General features: G+C 42.9%; 1 protein-coding gene across 3 annotated transcripts in view; it reads left to right on the top strand.

Annotated features, from left to right (window-relative positions):
• Positions 1 to 21029, top strand: part of HS6ST2 (heparan sulfate 6-O-sulfotransferase 2) — a 591504-nt gene that overhangs the window by 539258 nt on the left and 31217 nt on the right. Inside the window, exon 4 of one of the 3 annotated variants that reach the window (XM_061408349.1) lies at positions 6020 to 6106. The exons of the other annotated variants lie outside the window; for them this stretch is intronic. Coding sequence (XP_061264333.1) covers positions 6020 to 6106 — 87 coding nt within the window. The remainder of the gene's footprint in view (positions 1 to 6019; positions 6107 to 21029) is intronic. 3 annotated transcript variants of the gene reach the window in all.

The raw sequence follows: 21029 nt of genomic DNA, 5'->3' as shown, positions 1-21029 counted from the left end.
TCACCCTAAACCATCCAGTACCAGAACTATGATTCTTTTTTTTTTTTTTTGCTTCTCAATCCCCTATCTGATGGAATAGCCCAGGACTAGATGTGAATTCAGTCGTGGTAGGACACAGTTCCAGTGGCCTCTCTGACAGTCTGTAGCCAATGTCCAAGCCCTTGGTAAAGACTTAGGTGAATAGCCAGCTGAGACGAAGAGACAGTATAATTTAGGAAGTGACTAATGTTCTTTCTTGATCCCAGTGAGGCATTCAGGGATGCAACCGCTTTCCCTGGGCAGAGACAGCAGGTGTCAAGAGGTGAAGAGAGCAAAACAACAACAATAATCTATAAGCTTCTTGCTCCTGTCCCCAGTGCCCCTGTGGTGAGTTGTGAGAGTGAGAAGTTCATGGAGGGGGAGAGGGCAAGATAATGCGAGTGTCCCGGGTGCCTTTGCAAGAGCTCTGCAATTGCAAAGTAAAGTAATTGTGAACTTCTGTGTGAATGGTTTGCCTGATCAGCTGAATGCCCTCCGCTTTAGAGATGACGATCCTAAGACACAAGGAAGTCATATGCCTTCCTGGCAGCCAGAATTAGAATGCAAGATTTCTGATAAGTGCTTTGAACACCTAAGGTTGCTTCTGAGAGATCACCCCCACACCGGGCTTCACAGCAATAAAGATGAGCTTTTCTCTTGTCTCAAGACCCTCAGTCATTACCCGTAGTTAAGCAAAGGGAACCTAGGGGAGGAAGCTAAAGGAAAGCACAGCTTAGAGAACTGAACTTTTTTTGCTTGATGATTAACAGAAATCATAGATCATGAGAAGAGGATGCTTTAAAGAGGTATGGACTCTCCTCTAGACACTTCAGGTAGAAGAAAATGAAAAGTTCAGAGCCAAGAAAGAAAAGCACTCAGGACATAACCTAGAAAGACAAAAAAATGAAATGAAGAAGCCTCATCAGCTCTAATTAAAGGAAATCAATATTTGAAGAGGCGTCTTGCTTAGTAGCAGGACAAGGGCAAAAATACTTCAGCAATGTGAGCCTCTTAGAAAATAGAAAAGCAGGCTTTCATGGGGAAGCAATCATGATTTAAAGGGCTGCAAATGACAACCACGTGGTGGGGTGATAGGCTGTAGAGAGGCCTCAAGCACCTTTTGGAAAGAATACTAGATGAGAGCTTCTATCCTTGGTAGAGTCTGTATTTTTTAAGCACATCTCTTTTTCCTGGGAGTTCTAAGGAGCTGAGGGTCATTTCTAGGGAGCAAAGACTAGCTACTATTTCCGAAGAGAGACCTGAAGTAACCCCTAAAGTACAGCTTGGGTTTCATTTCTGTTACCACTTATAAGAACACACACTGGAAAAACACTGAAAGCCATACAAATGCAACAGAGATTTTTGCTTGAGCATCCTTTCTAAGCTTACCTGTCTTTGTGATTCGCGTGATGATCAACCATCAGTAACTGGAATCCAGTTTTCCCAGATCATTGTTCTTTAGGGATAGAACATATGGGATTGGTATGTCACCACTTCCTTCTCTCACACTGGTGCCAGACATCAATAATCAATCACAGAACTCTTCCACTGAGCCAAAATGCAGCCTTTTCATTTATTTGTTTAACAAATGTTTTTAAAGCGTCCTCTTAAGAGCTAGTTGCAGAGACAGAAAAACAGTAAAATATAAAAAACACTGTAGGTCTACAGGTACCACATGCTAAGTGCCAAATAAAAGATAGTAGACAATGAGTATTATAGCCCAACTCTCCTTCTGAAATAGTATTTCGATTTCCTAGGACCCTGAAATTTCATTTTTAAAATTTCAGTGTTGTTGTACTTAGAGCAACACAACTATTTCTCATGGATCTGAGATGAATTAATTTCAAAAACAGCTTACAAATTACTACAAGAAATGCAGAAGTTGCTGTATGCCACCCACCAAGAAAGTGAGTCAAGTATGTTTGAACTGCTAGGTTCTTCGCCCTCAAATACCTCTCTGACCTACAAAAAAATCCAGATTGGAGTGGATCTGATTGCCATTTTGGGTGAAGAACACTGGATGCCATTTCAGCATCAAATTATTCAATCAGAAACACTCTGAAAATGCTGAAGAGTTGGGTTAGTCGTAGTTTTCCCGCCTGAATACAATGTGCATAATATTGCAGGATTTTTCCCACTTTTCTGGTGGTGGAGACATTTGTGCAGCCTGTGGAAAATGATTTACTTGATACTTGATGGACAGCCAACCAAGCAGACAGAGAGAGTGCTGGCATTCATTACATTTTCCTATCAGGGGCTCACCTGGAATTGTGTTCATACGTCTTTGAGGAGGCTGGATTGGGAGGGAGAGAGGAAAGAATCTTACCCTCTGAAGAAGACAGCTTTCTCCTGAGGAGTGGGAGAAGCCTGGATCCATGCCCTCTGGGATTTCGGGCCATAGCTTTTAAGATCCAAAGAAGAGATGAAAGTCAAAAGGTCTGACAAGTGGCCTGCTGCTGCTGCTGCTGCTGCTAAGTCGCTTCAGTCGTGTTCGACTCTGTGCGACCCCGTAGACGGCAGCCCACCAGGCTCCCCCATCCTTGGGATTCTCCAGGCAAGAACACTGGAGTGGGTTGCCATTTCCTTCTTCAAACAAGTGGTCTAGAGACAGACAAAATAATGATGGCTGGGGTGCTCTTGTTCCAGAAGTGTAAATTGGAAACTGGCTGTAATCTCAGGCAACCCTCTAGAACCTCATATACCCCCAAATTATCACCCATATAGCCTAGAAGCAGGCAGGACTTATTCCTGTAAGCCCTTGGGATTACCAGATGTTTCCTTCCATGGTCAGTATCCTTGGTAGCATCTTCATCTTTGGGTTGTCCACCCATGTTTTTCCAGATCTCTGAGGCTCTCAGTTTGCAGTTGCAGAATTTTGTCTTTCTCTTTCTTGGATCACTTCTGGAAAACTCAGGGTCTTTCTTTCTCAAAGTTTCAAAATCATAGCATCTTGTCCAGACTTACCTACCTAGCTTGGAACTTTGAGGAAGAACGATGGCTCTTTCCCCTCAATGTTCAGCCAGCCTTTCTATACAACAGTCCTTAGTATTGATACATCTACAAAATTAAACTCCAAGGATCCAAGCCTGCCACTCTTCTGCTCGTCCCTCCCCCAATTTCAGGTTCATTTTGCCACTGTCGGGCTTCCCTGGTGGCTCAGCTAGTAAAGAATCCTCCTGCAGTGCAGGAGACCTGGGTTCGATCCCTGGGTCAGGAAGGTCCCCTGAAGAAGGGAATGGCTACCCACTCCAGTATTCTTGCCTGGAGAACCCCATGGACAGAGGAGCCTGGTGGGTGGCAGCCCATGGGGTCACAGTCATACACCACTGAGTGACTTTTCCTTTCCCTTTCCCTTTTGCCCCTGTCAGTGGATCTCTGCTGCTGGCATGAAACAAATATTTTGAATTTTTGATTACTTTCATCCCTAGTCTTGGTGCCTTGCCTCCCATCTGCAATTTTTCTGAGAAAGTATTTGTGTTTATTCCCCCTCCAATCTACACTTGCAGGATTTGGCAGTAGGTCAGAGGAGTCCTTATTTCCATCACTTAAAGGACAATTGCTCCAGGACCACCACCCCCACCTCCAGAGCAGCAGTTAACAATAATAAGGCAGCTGACAGCTTTTCCTGGTGTCCTGTGGTGCCCTGCATTGACCTTAAACATGGTCACTTGTCATAATCTTAAAGGAGCCTTGGCTCCTAACGCACAGGTTTGGGAATTTGTTGTTGTCGTTCAGTTGCTAAGTTCTGTCCGACTCTTTGCGACCACTTGGACTGCAGCACGCCAGGCCTCCATGTCCCTCACTATCTCCCGAAGTTTGCTCAAGTTCATGTCCATTGAAGCAGTGATGCTATCCAACCATCTCATCCTCTGCTGCCTTCTTCTTTTGCCTTCAATCTTTACCAGCATTCTAGTATTCTTGCTGCGAGAACCCCATGAACAGTATGAAAGGCAAAAAGATTTGGGACTACAGCAGTGGGGATGGGTGTCTTTTACTCAAAAGAACAAGAATGCATGAACTTAGTGACTTGGGGGAACAGGGTGTTAAGTGACCACCTCCTCTGAGCCTAGCAGCCTGCAAGATCAAAAGAGTCTTTGTTTTCAAAGGTTTTTAGCAAAGTTTCCCACTGCCTTCTGTTTGAGTGAGAGGCTGGGAGGAGGAAGACTCAGTGGCCAATGAGCAGAGTGTGGAATTGAGACCTGCTTGAATTTTGCAACACACAGCATATTCATCCCTCACATGACACATCAGCAGCCTTCTGGAAGAGACAGGTTAGAATTCTTCTGAGTTCCAATCTTTTGTCCAGTTGTTTGGTGTTATCACTTCATTTCTGAGCGAGGTTCTGAATGCCAATGGTAGCTGGTATGGGACAGTTAAGAAGTTCTTTGGCAGGAAGTCAGCATGGATAAGCAGGAGCAGCACTGCATGAGTTCTTCAGCACTGCCTCAGTGGACTTCTGACACCTCCTCTGAGACAGACTATGTGGCCACTGTCCGGAGCCACTCACTCCAGCAGAAGGATCAGAGCTCACCTCGGTGACTCCCACTTCAAAGAACTGCTTTGAGGCCCTCCTGGACACAATCCTACCTGCTGGAACTTTAGCTATCTGTTTTATTAGCCCTATGCCCACACATACCTGGATCATCTTGGCAGTTACTGGGAGTATTAGTTGCTAAGTCGTGTCCGACTTGTTGTGATCCTATGGACTGTAGCCTGCCAGGATCCTCTATGTATGGGATTCTCCAGGCAAGAATATTGGAGTGGTAGCCATGCCCTCCTCCAACAGCTCTTCTGGATCCAGGGATTGAACCCAGGTCTCCTGCATGGCAGGCAGTTTCTATCACCAGGAACCCATGGTTATCTCTTGTTCCAACCACATGCATGGAGTCACTTAAAGCTGATGGATGTGAGGCAGAATACCTTTTGTGACCCCCCAACCCAACCTCACCCCACATTTAAATACAGCTCTTTGTAGAGACCTATTTCTGATATACTTAAAAGATTCATAAATATCTGGAAAGTTCTTTGACATTCTCTCAAACAATATTCTGTGCCTTTGGAAGGCTCTATTATACTCACTGAAAGCCAAGCTATGCATTTTTCTTTTTTACCTTCACTTTTCATAAAAGGTTATGCTGACGTAGATCTTACTAACAAAAAAAAATCTTTCTGATGAAATCAGGATAAATAATTCCACACATCATCAAGTGGGGAAAAGGGCTTTGAATTGGTTTCCATGGAAATCTGAAGATGAAGTAAAGTAATAATTTCAAGGCAGAGTAGCTGAATTGAAGATAATGGTAAAAATAGTTTGATAAAGAAAATAGAATAAAGTAATCAAGAAGCCTCCAATCAATTATTCCTCTTTGTTTACCTTCCAGTGATTAATTTGTCTGCGTTTATTAACCCGATGAGATTAAGCAGACCTTCCTAGTGATTTATTTCGTAATTGTTTCCAAGGTTTGACATAAGCTGTGGAGTTATTGAAGGTGGAGATTTAAATTCAATTACTCATGAAGCAGGTGGTGCCTCTCCTGAAAGAATATCTGGATTCACGGCCTTCCTATGCTAACATTATGAGTGAGAATTATTAATTCATCTGATAGTATCTCCCAAAGACTTTTAGAAGTCATTTGGCATCCACATACTTCACAAGTCAGCAGCTTCAGAACTGAACTTGAAGTAACAGAGAACCCAGAGACAAATAAAGGATTTTATGGTAAAGACTTTTTTTTTTTTTTTTTGGCCAGAGCCTCCCTGGGGCCCTGGGCTGGGGTGCTATCATGAATGGCATCCACTTGAAGGGCAGCTCTGGATAAGATCATGCTTTATTTTGACAGATGAGAGAGACAGAGAGAGACACACACACACACACAGATTGAGAGATCAAGAGAGACACCTTGAAAGTCTTGAAATGAAATGAGTGAAATGAAATGACTAATTCATTTTTGTCTCTGTGGTCATGGCTGTATATCTTTTTCTATTCTTTCTGTGGGTATAGTAAGGATAAACAGGGTTCTCCAAACACTACTCCAGGCGCCAACTCGCCATCATCCGCAAAGGCCCGGAACACATCTAAGAATGGGAAGTAAGTGAAAAGCAGCTCCATGCATCTGACATAGCTGTCACAAAGCCATGTGCTGTCCTCACTTTGTCATTCATTCATATTCATTCAGAGATTTGAGGAATGCCTTCTGTGGGCTTCACTTTGGGTTAGTCACTGGGGGATTTAAATGAGTGAGGCAGGTGTCAGGAATATTGGGTGCACGAAGGACTAAAGAAGGGAGAGGAGAGAGATGGGAGCGTCAGGAGGTGACTTTGGAAAGAGAGCTTTTAGGGCCGATTGTGACGATGGCCAAGGACTTAGAGCAATGCAAGATTTGAACTATACTTCTCAAAAACTAAAGAAAGGAGAAGCAGCGGCACTGATCAATCATTTTATGATTTGTAAAATCCATGAAAATCTGTCTGATCCATACGCTAAGATTTGGGGTGGATTTAGAAGAATCTGGAAAGCCATTCCATAACTGGCCTGGTTTAAGTGCGTGTACATGGTAACCATATCACTGATGTACATGATATGTGTATTCTTTTCCTGTGGACTGACCTATACTGTGACCTAGCTGAAACTGTCTTTTTAATATTGCCGAAAACTTTGATTGGCTGAATATTTGGGATGTTATATTTGCTCTTTTCATTGATTCCATGAAACAATGTTGGCTGACCTCTCTTTGGCTTTAGCAGAGCATGGCAATCAGAGAGAGTGTGATCTCTTGCAGATAAGGTATCTCCAAGTAGGTGCTCCCTTTTCAAAGTGGCTGAAGCCCTTTGGTGAATGACGGGTCCTCTTCTTGTAAGCCCTCTGTCTCAGCGCTGTCGGGCATTGTGACAGGCAGAAATACAGCCCCGAAGGAGCACCCAGCCCGCATCCAGGAGAAGATGAAAGATGCCTTCGTCATGCTAAAAGCTCTAATCTAGCAATAAGCTATGTCACTACAAGAGCACAGCTTTGCTACGAAAGGTGAATTTGTAATGGTCACATATCTTATGTATTCAGCATTGGGCCATAAATGCTGCAGTTTGAATATGATCTTATTTTCAATTCCCAAAGTGAAAGATCTATTGGCTGCCTTTTTCCCCCTCTTTTTCTTCTGAATACCATTTCAGGTTTGCATATAAAGTTGAATGTGCGCTATCCTGGAGAATATCAAAAGCAGTGGTGAAGACATAAGACGGCCTCTCAGAGCAGTTAGAACTCGTTTCAGTTATTTATCGCTGACCACCACAATCAAAATGCTGTATAAATTATGAAGGAAGGGAATTGATGCACACACTCTCTAGCAGCTGACTGTTTCCAAATTAGTCCCAATTCATCGTCAGCATGCGCCCGCAGTTAACAGAGATGGCATTGGAGAAACACTTTGAACTCCACGCTTGCAGAAACGGCAGGCCCTGTCTGGGTATCTTATACACACCTGTCCTGCTGACAACTGCAGGGCACGGTCTCCATTTATTAGACCCTGAGGTATAATTAGGGATACTTGTGATTGCTGTTGTGCTTTGAAAGGAGCCTTGTTTTGTGTCTTTTGGCTTTGTGGGAACCCAGACTCTTACCTTGTGAGTGAAGAGTCTCAGTGAGCCACAAAAAAGCAGTTGGTAGAATTGGAGTTCAGATGACATAGGGAACGCGTACCTAATACCATTCCCGAGTTGTTAACATAGGAGGCCAGCATAAATACATTCTTAAGTAGATAAACACGATCTTATAGCCCACTTGCTGGATCTGGACAGCTCCCAGGCTTCTGCCATGGTGAGGGCCTCCCTTCCCGCACATTATGAGCTAGGTCTGTCGTGTATGTGTCCCCCAGATTGTGCTTGTTCTTGTCAATTCTTCATTCTTTGGAGGGGGGTTATTGATGAATAAAAAGTTCACCAATAGACAGTATTCTCTTCAAGGATATGTTTCAGGTTCTCTTTATCTTATCTCCCATCAGTTGGCAGGAAGTTTTATTTTTACAACTCTTTCTCTATACATTTTCTCCTTCTCAGAAAATTTTTGTCAACAGCAGCAGTACTGACCTTCCATGAATATGGTGAGACTATCTGGGGCGGGGGAGACATTTTCCCACACTTTCTAGAACAGAACAGTGTCTGTCAGTGTTTAGGAACACATGTTATTATTGGTAAGAGAGAATGGTTATTTCCTGGATTTGGGGGAGTGTGGTGGGGAAGGAGGGAGCTAGGTGGGTTTCTGCCCCACCCCCGGGGTTTTCCCCATGGTGCCTTTTCACAATAGTCAGCATCTGGGGTGGGTGTTGTTCTGCTGGCTTTTCTCATGTTATTTGACGTAATAACAGGGAGACATGGAGTAGTTTTTAAGAGTTCCTCTGTGTTATTTTGAGGCCAGATACAGTCTGGGAGATAGAAGGTGTGTTCTCTGAAAAGTAATTGGCCTCCTCTCTTTTGAAGACAAGTTAAGCTGCCTCAAATATACCTCATGACCCCAAATAATAATGACCAGTATGTGCTGAGTGGGTGATGTGGGCCAACCTCTGCCCCCCAGCACTTGATACATTTTGTCTCATTAATTCTCACCTACCAAAAGCTCATGAAGTAGGCAGTATTATTATTTCCATTTGATATATGAGGAAATGGAGGCTTGGAGAGGATATTGTATGCTTGTATGGGGTCTTCCAATGAACAATTTTGGCATAACCCTTCCTTAGCACCAATAATAGTAATAATCATCACTAAAATCTATCAAACTTTGACACTGTGCCCTTGTGCTAGACCCTGGGCCACAGAGACAAATATAAGATAACAATAGGTCCCCTCAAGGAACTCACAGTGTTCGTAGAGGACAGAGGATGGCAACGTGGTATTCACAGAGAGGCAGTCACAGAGGCTCCATTGGTGGATCCAACAGAGTCACCCCAACCAATGCCGAGGTCCAGGTGGAGAAGACATCATGTGGGGATATCAGTGAAGGCTTCTGAGAAGTGACCCTTGAATCCTTTAATTGTCTCCATTTATCTCCCATGTGGCAAGGCGAGGTCAGAAGAGGAAAATGCAAATTAATCACTAAGATGGACAGAATCCTCTCATGTTGATGAAAACAAGTGAGAGTTGTGGATGAGGTAAAAAAGCTAAAACTGAATGACCAATTGTGCCTTTTTTCCCAACCTCAATTCATTTGGGGCCGACCGACATGCAGTATAGCAGGCTTAGTAGGTTAAGAAACCTACAGCTTAAAAGTTGTGTCATTCTGCTTGCTCAATTTTATTGCCTGCATCTGAAGCTGGGTAGCCAGCCCTCTGTTTCAGGGAGGAACAGATGGAATGGGATATGTCTGAGCAGCAGAGCCAGACTACCCTGGCAATGACTTTCAGGGAGGTACATACAGTTTATTCTATGCTAACAGTGAGCCAAAATAACAGAACAGGAAAATAAAAAGCAGTTGCAGAGCCATACCATGGAGATCAGGAAGCATAGGTTTGGCAGAGGTTGATCAGAGACCAAACAGACCAGGCTGCCATATTTAATTTAGTTCCCTGTGCTAATGTGAGTCCGTTATTCTGTCTGATGCATCAGGCCACAGACAATCCCTTTGCTGATCCATTGGGTTATTCCCAACAAGCACTTAAACCATCAAGGCTGCTGCTGCTGCTGCTGCTAAGTCGTTGCAGTCGTGTCCGACTCTGTGCGACCCCATAGATGGCAGCCCACCAGGCTCCCCCGTCCCTGGGATTCTCCAGGCAAGAACACTGGAGTGGGTTGCCATTTCCTTCTCCAATGCATGAAAGTGAAAAGTGAAAGTGAAGTTGCTCAGTTGTGCCCGACTCTTAGCGACTCCATGGACTGCAGCCTACCAGGCTCCTCTGTCCTTGGGATTTTCCAGGCAAGAGTACTGGAGTGGGGTGCCATTGCCTTCTCCAAACCATCAAGGCTGAGCATGCATGAAACCACAGGAGCTGTTACAGATTTTCTGTTTGTATCAGAACATGTTCACATGTCACATGAAAACAACTCTTTTGTTTACCAGATAAGGACTCAAGAAGGGTCAGTCACTTTCCCGGAGTCACGCATCTAATCGGCAGATGTCAGCCTAGAATCCTGGTATTCTAATACTTGTCCTGTGCTCTTTCTACTTCAGCGTATGCTGCAGTTCTCCCAGATAGCAAGACACTTCGGTTAATCACACCCTCAAGGCTTGGAGCCTGGTCTCAGGATGTCGAGCTGAGTGCTATGCCCTTCATACACCACCATACCCAAGTTTGTGGATTCTGTCAGCCTCCATGAAAATGGAGACCTTGGGGAGAAATTGAAGTCATTTCATTAAAAGAAAACAGTGGCAGTAGTGATGACAAAAGGAAATAGCATGCACTTTTCAAATACTTCACTATTTCTCCAAAGTACCATATTCTAGTTGTGTTTGGACAGTTACCCTTTCTCAACATTACTGTTGAGCTATCTTGAGCCTTTAACACACCCCTTCATTAAGAAAGCAATTAAGAGAACTTGTAGATTACTATAGCTGTTTTTCCTCAAGTCAGTCAACCAAGGCTGAGGATGTGTGTGTGTGTGTGTGTAATATTCAGAGGCATAAATTTAAAAATTAGATTGTAGGCAGTTGCAGATGATGCTGAAAATCAATCAGTCCTCTCAGCCTGAGGTGTTTTTCACATAGACTCAGGGTATGGAAAGACAAGGACCAAATTCAATTTGCAAATACTAGTGGAGGACACGAATATTACAGGACCAGGGCAGAGCACCCAAGCATGGTGCCTGGTTAAAGATACCATAAATGTTGGATTCAGTTCCATAAATGTCAGCTTAAATGAATTAAACTGGAGAGGGAAGGAAGGACGCTAAAATGGAGGAAAGGGAGGACAGAAGGGGAATCTGAGATGGTTAAGTCAAACCTCACTCACTTGACACATCTATCCAGAGCCAATCCTGGTAGCAGATACCACAGGAAGAGTGACTCCAACCTGTTTTTGCCAAACTGTCTCATAATGAACAGGCCTCTTTCAGCAGTCTCTAGATGAGCACAGTCAGGAGCACATAGCTTCATATATAAACACATCAGTCCTTTGGTTTTAGTTGGCAGGACCCAAATGGAAAACTTTCCTGCTTTAGAATGAAGAGGCAAAGTCTTGGCTGTTCTGTGTGGATTCAGTGCGGTGCAGTTTTATGTTCAGACTGAGTTGTTTACAGGTGGATTACTAGCGTCCAAGTCCTGTGTACTATGATCTCATGATTATGTCATTTCCTCTCATTGAGAGCCATGTATTTATTCTAAAACGGTAGGCTGTGACTACTGCCAAAACCCCTAGTTTTGCCTCTCTGTATGAAAGTTTGTGTGTGTATAGTTTCACTTCAAAATTATGGTATGCTGTATGAGTACAGCAATCAAAGGGCAAGTATTTAACTTTTCAAATCATCGCTGTAGTTCGATGCAATGATGATGTCAGTAATGCTTTAGTTTAGCTATTAGGCTAAGTCTAATATCACCAAGGCTTGTAAAAAACCAAAACCCCAAACTCACTCACTCTCTCTTTTTCTCTCCATCTACCCTCCCTGCCCCTCCCACTCTGCTGTTGCTCCTTTGTAGAAAAAGACAAATGACAGAGACATAAGCTGATGTCAGAATGTATTTCTAAGAACAACCTGGAGTGGAGTGTGCCCAAGAATCAGGACATTTGTAGCCTAATTGCCTTTTTCCTCCAATATTCCACATCCAGGATAGTGCAAGACCTTTGGTCACAACAAAAAGGTCAAATCTATCCAAGAAGGTACACTTATTAATAGGGCAGGAAGCTAATAGAAAACATTTGAAAAGGACTTTTAATAACAAGGGGTCAATAGCACATAGGTTTGGCATACTTTGATGGGGCTGTTCAAAGAGCTCCTTAAATAAAACAGTCACGCCGTCTTGTGTGTATTTGAAAGGACATCAACTATGGAGTCAGATGCACCTGGATGTGAATCCTGGCTCTATCACTGATTAACTTTGTACCTACCTCATTGGGCTATTGTGAGGATATAATTATCATAATCTAAGTAAGGCTCGTCTAGTGCCTGGCACATGGCAACTGCTTAATAAATGTCAACTAGTGATTATGCTTGCCTCAGCTGCCAAAGTACTGCAGCTGGGGACAATGTGACCTGGCCAGTATGATCCTAACCAAATCAGAGCTCTGGTTATCTGCTTTCCCAGCTCCAGAAATGGGGAAGCAGAAGCCTCAGCACCTCTAGTAATACATACATCATGCCCATAGATTGAGACAAGAAAGTCCTGGACCATCCAGGAAGAAATAGTCCAGTCATGGAAATAGTTCCTAGTAGATACACCACCACATCTCTGTGATGGTTAATATACCAACTACCATCATGTTAATAAAACCCCCCTAAGGATCTGACTGCTCCTGGTTCTCCAGCTTAGTCAAGAAGAGGGTTCTGTTCTTGAGCCTTTAGAAGGGAGGAGTCATTTTTCTCCCTCCTCACCTGCCACACAAAATCATGGACTCCGCATGCTGCTTTCTAGAACAGGGGTCCTCGATAACTCTTCTTTTTCCTCTGTGGCATACATAGTTGAGAACTCTCATCGACACTGCTCTGGTGGAGCTCAGGTTACATCCACTTTCCAGGTGCTGGCTGGAATTCCATTCCTCTATCTCACTTGAGAAAGCCTAGGGATGCAAGGAAGGGTGATGTTCAACAGGACTCCTCCATTTTCCTCCAGGTAACAAATCTCTGTCTCTCCATCACAGTCCCTCTCTCTCTCTCTCCGGAACTCTTTCTCCCTCCCTCCATCCCTTCCTCCCTCCTCCCCCACCGATCTATCTATCAGTACTCCATCTTGCCCTTATACCTCAATATTTTTTACTTTTGGCTCAGTTCTTTCTGACCTCAAGGAATTAGAGAGCCTAAATCAATGGCATCTTCTAATGCCTCTAGGCCAAATCTGTTGTCTTTCACACAAATAACCAATCAAGCATGGCCCACTATGGTTTGCAGTAGAAGAGCTGCAAACTCTAAGAGAGTATGGAAACACAGTGCTAGCCAAATAATTACTGTGAATCCAACACTGACTAAAAATCTGGAGTGTAGAAGCATTTAAAAGTAGAGAAGAAAATTTTAATTTGTTGAAATTCAATTTTCATTTTTTTCTTTTCTGGATTATGATTTTTGTAGCGTATTTAAGCGGAGAAGGTGATGGCACCCCACTCCAGTACTCTTGCCTGGAAAATCCCATGGACGGAGGAGCCTGGTAGGCTGCAGTCCATGGGGTCGCGATGAGTCAGACACGACTGAGCAACTTCACTTTCACTTTTCACTTTCATGCATTGGAGAAGGAAATGGCAACCCACTCCAGTGTTCTTGCCTGGAGAATCTCAGGGATGGGGGAGCCTGGTGGGCTGCTGTCTATGGGATCACACAGAGTCGGACACGACTGAAGCGACTTAGCAGTAGCAGCAGCAGAGATCAAAGTTTTGTTTTTACATATGGATATCTAGTTGTTCAGGATAATTTCCCTTCATTTCCTTAGTGTTTCATTCTTTGGTTGGGTTCAGCGGGAAAATGAATGGTGGAAATTTGAACATGCTTTGACCTTCTTTTCCAGTTTGTAAACGTAGGTTTTTGGAATAATGGCACATTTCCAAAAGTAAAAGGTAATGTGAGTTATCATGGAGGTGAGAGGTGGGAAACCAGTATTTGGAAGTTGATGTTAGAATAATCATTGCTTTGGGAGTTCCCTAGTGGCCTGGTGGTTAGGATTCCACACTTTGACTGCCATGGCTTGGGTTCAGTCCCTGGTCAGGGAACTGAGGTCCTGCAAGCTGCACGGTTTGGCCAGAAAAAAAAAAAAAAGAAGAGAATAAAAGTAACCCTTCACATTCAACAACTTGCATTCCCTGAAGGCAGGAGTTCTCAGCCTTGGCTGTCCATTAGAACCACATGGGAGCTTTCTGCAATCCTACTGCCGGGGTTTCATTCCAGACCCGGAGAAGGCAGTGGCACTCCACTCCAGTGGAGAATCCCAGGGATGGGGGAGCCTGGTGGGCAGCCGTCTATGGGGTGGCACAGAGTCGGACACGACTGAAGTGACTTAGCAGCAGCAGCAGCATCTAGTTGTTCTGGTGCCATCATTGAAGAAGAATATCCTTTCTCCATTGGCATTTTTGTTGAAATCAAAACTCAGTTATATATAATATATATTTATTTTTTCCAGATTCTTAATTGATCAATATTATATTTATCTCTATGTCAGTTCCACACAGTCTTGATTACCCTAGCTTTATAAGTTTTGAAATCAGATGGTGTGAATCTTTTTTTTCCCCAGTTTTATTTTATTTTATTTTTAAATAAATTTACTTATTTTAATTGGAGGTTAATTACTTTACAATATTGTATGAATCTTTATTCTTCCTTTTTGAAGTTGTTTTGGGTATTCTGAGTCCTGTGCATTTCCATATGCATTTTAGAATCAGCCTGTAAATTTCCAGAAAAAGAAAAAAGACCTGCTGAAATTTTGGCAGGGATTGTGTTCGACCTGTGTATCAAATATGGGAAAAACTGAAATCTTAATGATGTTGAGTCTAAAAGCTATGAACACAGCATATCTCTCCATTTATTGAAATTGTCTTTTATTTCATTCAGCAATGCTTTGTAGTTTTCAGTGTACACATTTTTCCTGTCTTTTGTCAGATGTATCCCCTAAGTTTTTCCTACTTTGGATGGCATGACAAATAGTATTCTATTATTTTAACTTCCAATTGTTGTTCTCCAAGTTTCCTTTTTTTAAAAAACATTTTTTCTATTGGACTGTAGTTGATTTACAGTGTTGTGTTGGTTTCCGCAGTACAGCAGAGTGATTCAGTTGTACATGTACATGTGTCTATTCTTTTTCAGATTCTTCCCATATAGGTCATCACAGAATATTAAGCAGAATTTCTTATGCTATACCGTAGGTCCTTGTTGGTTATCTATTTTATATATAGTAGTATGTATTTTCAATTCCACACTTCCAATTTATCCTTCCTCCTCATCTTTCCCCTTTGATAACCATGTTTATTTTCTAAGTCTGTGAGTCTGTTTCTGTTTTATAAATAAGTTCATTTGTATCCTTTTTTTACATCCCACATATAAGCAGAATGATATGATATTTGCCCTTCTTTGTCTGACTTACTTTACTTGGTATGATATCTAGGATATAGAAGTACAGTTGGTATTTGTATACCAATCTTATATTTTACTAACTTGCTAAGCTCACATATTAATTCCAGGAGCTTTTTTGAAGATTGCATTAGATTTCTACACAGATGAATGTCATCTGTGAATAAAGATAGTTTTATTCTTCTTTTCCAATATGGATGCATCTTTTTCCTTGCCTTATTGAACAGGTTCGAACCTCTAGTACAGTGTTGAATAGCTATGAGTTATCTAATGTGTAAATAATTCCTACCCATTTAGCTTCGTTCAAAAGACACATAAAAGCAATGGAGCGATAGTTGGACAATGGAAGTGTCCTCTAAAGATGATATTTTGGGGACAAATGAATGATCACTGCTTTTGTCAAAAGGTCAAAGCTAGATTCCCAAAGTCTTGCACAGAAGTTTCATCAGCAAAAAAAAAAAAAAAAAAGTAGATACTCTCATGGGGAGGAGGAGGAGGATTTAAAAAAAGCGAAAAGCAAAATGAAAAATAAAGTCTAAATTTCATAGGTTCGCATACACTCTTTTCCATTATTCTCATTCTCTCATTCATGTTTTCTCCCTCTTCCTCTCCTTTCTCCCCTCACCCCACTCCTCATTCTCTCCCTCCATGAGCTCTTTAAAAAAAACAGTATAGTGCTATGGTTAAGATGACAAATCTTGGAGCCCAGTCACTGTTTCCAAATCCCAGCACTTCCTTGGTAAGTTTCTAAATCTCTCTGTGCATCAGTTTGTTCACTTGTGAAAGGGACATACTAACAGTGTCTGCTTCATGGATTTTCTTGAGGATTAAAGTCTTCATTCATTCAAAACTTTTACTGATTGCTTGTGAAATATCAGGTACTATTGTAGGCTCTGAACAAAGAAGGAAACAAACCAAATTCCCTACCCTCATACCCATTCTAGTGGAGGGATACTGTCATTAAACAAGAAAACTATTCATTAAGTGTTTTAGAAATTAGTTTTAAGGAGGGGGTTGAGAAAGGGCAGGGCAGAGGTATAAGGAGTGAAATAGACAGAAAATTTGTCAATTTAAATAAGGTGGTTGGAGAAGACCACACTGAAACATAACATTTGAGAAAAAATTTATTTAAATAGAACAATACATTGAAAACGTTTGAACCATTCCTCACATATAGCAAATATATAATGATGCTTTGGGGGCTTCCCAGGTGGCTCAGTGGTTAAGAATCTGCCTTCCACTGCAGAAGGCGCAAGAGACCCAGGTTAGTCTCTGGGTTGGGAAGATCCCCTGGAGAAGGAAATGGCAATCCACTCCAGTATTCTTGCCAGGAGAATCCCATGGACAGAGGAGCCTGGTGGTCTACAGTCCATGGGGCCCCAAAGAGTCGGGCATGTCTGAATGACTAAACCGCCACTACTATAATGATGCTTTTACTAACTACAATTTATTGAGTGCTTTCTGTATGTCGGTATTGTGCAAAGTGCTTTACGTAATGTTATCCTGTTTAGTCATTACAACAGGTCTATAAAGAAAAGGTTATTATTAGCTCTTTTTACTGACAAGAAATCTGAGATGATATTGACCTGTTCCAGGTCACGTAGGTAACAGATGATGGCGCCAAGACTCCAACCATGTCTGGGCTGTGTCAGATCTTAGTTGCAGCGTCAGGATTTAGTTGCCCCACGGCATGTGGGATCTTAGTTCCTCGACCAGAGAGCAAACCTACGTGCACTGCATTGGAAGGCGGAGTCTTAACCACTGGACCACCAGGGAAGTCCCAAGGACCAGGAATTTTTAAATAGGCAGTAACATTTATTAAGTGCTCCCTATACTCCAAGCCCTATTCTTTTTTTATAGTCAAATAATTTTATTTTAAGGAAAACAATTTTGTACCCGAACACCAGCTTAAAGTTTTTATAAGAAAATTGAAGCAACTTTTACAAAATTCTGAACATAGTTTTGAAGTTTGAAGTGAAGTGAAGTGGCTCAGTCGTGTCCGACTCTTTGCGACCCCATGGACTGTAGCCTACCAGGCTCCTCGGTCCATGGAATTTTCCAGGCAAGAATACTGGAGTGGGTTGCCTTTAGAGAGAAAAACAATGACTACATTTATCATGATTGTAAATAATGATAAATACTCTGTAAATTCATTGGGATGGTCATCAATGGGCTGATAATTAGTCAGCAAGAATAGGAACTGAGTAATCTCCTCAGAGACGCACCAGGCCCTATTCTAAGTGCTTTAAATGCATATGTTTTCTCATTTAATCTGAAAACTACCCCTGACATTGGTTCAAAGAGAGCTCATCACTTGCTTTGGTGGCATGGATCATACCCAGTCCGGAGGGTCCCCTTCAGGGTGGCTGTCCAGGCACCTCAGCAGAGACAAGTTCTGAGTATGCCTGGCTATGGACCTGAGCCAGGAGCACTGATTCTCCTTTTTTGAAGTCACAGAGCACAATGACGGAAGAGTGCTGGGGTTGCTTCCAAGGGGTCCTCACAGTGTCTTGCTTTCTCATGATTGAGGAGGAGGTGTGTTCTCCACGGGCTTTCATGAGATGCTCTGTACTCAGCCTCTGCCTGTTTACCTTCAGTTCTCCCATTCGTGCCTATGGAACCTTGAAGAGTGATCAGGCTGTTCTATGCCTTCACAGTAGTCCCAAGGACACCTGCTTCCACTGTGATCTTGATCAGAAAATAGTTCGCTGCTTCTACCCACCCACATCTGTTTCCCAGGACTGCTCCTCCTTCTATGAAATGCACATAAGCCGGCTTTATCCTTATAAACACATTCATTTGGGAGGGCGTGGGATTTTTTTTACCTGAATTCAGTCTGGCTCTCTGTCACCCACTTGGTGGCAAGGAAGAAACAAAGGCATGATATTGTGGATGGCTGCTAGGTTTTTTTAAATTTCTTTTAAAGTGGGAGTCATGGTTCCCATTCATTACCTAATGCTTACAATGGACAAGGCGTTTTGTGCTAAGCTTTAGGAGGACCAAGAAAAAGGTTTATTCTCCCTCCCACATACTCCCTGCCCTGTAAATGTCTGTCTCCTGGCGAGGAATCTGCCTGTCCATTTGGTCACAATTCTCCACTCCTAGTTTGGCTTCTAACAGATGGGAAAAGGGTTAAAAAGACTAAAGAAGCTATCTGGGCTCAGGGAGCCATCACAGTGCACTTACTGCATCCTTCCTTTGTCTAGATCAGTGGTTTTCAATCTATATTCTGAATAACCCTTGGGTGCAGAAGCAGCACCTCAGAGACTGCTGAGAATGAGGGTGACTCCATTTTAATCTATTCTCTATACTGAGGTCTGACTACATTTCATTTTTTAAAGAATGCTTAGAATAAGTTTGATAACCCTTGGTACAGTCCCAGCCTAAGGATATAGAGGAAGCACAGTACGGGATCCCAGGCTTTCTCCACTGTGCCGCTTCCACAAGCTCTTAAAACCAGGGAGTTCCCTGGTGGTCCAGTGGGTAAGACTGCACTCTCCCAATGCAGAGCCCTGGGTTCAACCCCTGGTCAGGGAAGTGGATCCCACATGCCACAATAAGATCAAATATCCCACGTGCTGCAGCTAAGACCTGGAGCAGCCAAATAAATAAATAAATATTTTAAAAAGCAAAAACAGTTAAAAAAAGAGGAAGAAGAAGAAGTAAATAAAAGAGATGCCTCCCTTCTTATGGCCAGATTGCTCTGAAGAGATGAAAGGAAGCTGACTGACCAGTGATTGTTCCCTGAGATCTCATCCCTAAACCCAGGCTGAACCTAAAATACTTGGAGGAGAAAAAAATGCCACAGATTTTGAGTAATGCTCCTCAATTGGCTTCTGCTCTGAAGACTAGATGAATGCACACAATTTCCACTCCATTTCCTTAAACTGGCGTCTGTGCTAGGCTGTAATGAAACCTGGAGGGGAGGAAAAGACCATTAACTTGCAGAGAGGATTATTTTAATTGCTTAAGCCATCTTCTCCCGGAAAACAGTCAGGTGGGTGTTTAGGCCAAAGTCTGTATTGTTATTATTTTTTTTCAACTTTTTATTAATTTTTGACCACACCTTGCATCATGTGGGATCTTAGTTTCCTGACCAGCGATCAAACCTGAACCCCTGCCTTGGAAGTACTAAGTCTTAACCATTGGACCACCAGGGAAGTGCCCTGTATTGTTATTTTGAATACCATTAGAAGGCCAATGAGCTTTTCTAATGTATTTCTTCATTGTACGTATTCTATGTAATCCTATACACAATTTCATTATAATTTTTAAACTCTCTCCAGTGTTTTATGTTCACGGACTAATTTGCTTTCTCACAAGTATCTAGTGTCATCCCCTTGGTTATACTGGTCTCCTTGTCTGCCACATTCTGATTTTTTTTTTCACATCATTGCACCCATCTTGAGTGGCCTCCATCCTTCAGCTACACCTGTCTAAATCCTAGTTTGTTGGAAAGAGCCCACTCTTTCAATTAGATAGGAATAGGTTCATTCCCAGCTCTGCATGGGACAAGTTACTTAACATCTTTGGGCCTCAGTTCCCTTATCCATTAAAATGGAAGTAATAATTGAAGCTGTCTCTACTAGAATTCTTTTGAGGCGTCAGGGAGATAACTTATGCAAATATTCTGGTCCACATGCGTGTGTGTGTGTGCTAAGTCACTTCAGTCATGTCTGACTCTTTGTGACCCTATAGACTGTAGCCCACCGTCTCTTCTGTCCATGGGATTCTCCAGACAAGAATACTGGAGTAGTTTGCCATTCCCTCCTCCAGGGAATTTTCCTGACCCAGGGATTGAACCCACATCTCTTGTGTCTCCTGTATTGGCAGGCAGGTGCTTTACCACTAGCGTCACCTGGGAAGCCCCTGGTCCACATGAGTGCTCACTAAATTGAGTTATTGTTACTACTTACATTGCAGAACACAGTTAATATGCCACTTCGTCCTTCATGTCTCTCCTGATGCAGCCTGAAAGCATCCCTTCATCCTCTTGAACAATATCCGTTTAGCATTTAACCAGGAACTCGTGTCTTCATTAAGTCAATCAGTAAATATTGTACATCTGGTGTGTGATGGCTACAATACCAAATGCAGGAGTGGATGGGAGTAGAAAGGTGGATGTAAGAGGAGGTGGAGAAAACAGGGCCAAAACAGAAAGAGATTCAGTTACTACTCTTAAGCATCTTTTTTTCTTTTTCCTTTTTTTTGGCTGTACCACGAGGCATGTGGGACCAGGGATAGAACCCATGCCCCTTGCATTGAAAGCACAGAGTCTTAACCACTGGACCACCAGGAAGGTCCTGAGCATCTTATTTTCAAACAGAGAAGGTGCTCATAGCCACAGATACCTAGGATCCAAAGAACAGAGTGGTGTGCTCTGTAAAGAAGGTGCAACCAGAGATGCAACTGGAGGAGTGTGGATGCTGGGTGCTGCTGCTGCTGCTAAGTCGCTTCAGTCGTGTCTGACTCTGTGCGACCCCATAGACGGCAGCCCACCAGGCTCCCCCGTCCCTGGGATTCTCCAGGCAAGAACACTGGAGTGGGTTGCCATTTCCTTCTCCAACGCATGAAAGTGAAAAGTGAAAGTGAAGTCGCTCAGTCATGTCTGACTCTTCTCGACCCCAGAGACAGCAGCCCACCAGGCTCCCCGTCCCTGGGATTCTCCAGGCAAGAACACTGGAGTGGGTTGCCATTTCCTTCTCCAGTGCATGAAAGTGAAAAGTGAAAGTGAAGTTGCTCAGTTGTGTCTGACTGTTAGCGACCCCATGGACTGCAGCCCACCAGGCTCCTCCATCCATCGGATTGTCCAGGCAAGAGCACTGGAGTGG

This window comes from Bos javanicus, chromosome X, assembly GCF_032452875.1.
Source record: "Bos javanicus breed banteng chromosome X, ARS-OSU_banteng_1.0, whole genome shotgun sequence".
In the NCBI taxonomy this organism is placed as follows: Eukaryota; Metazoa; Chordata; class Mammalia; order Artiodactyla; family Bovidae; genus Bos; species Bos javanicus.
This window is presented reverse-complemented; position numbering and strand designations above follow the sequence as displayed.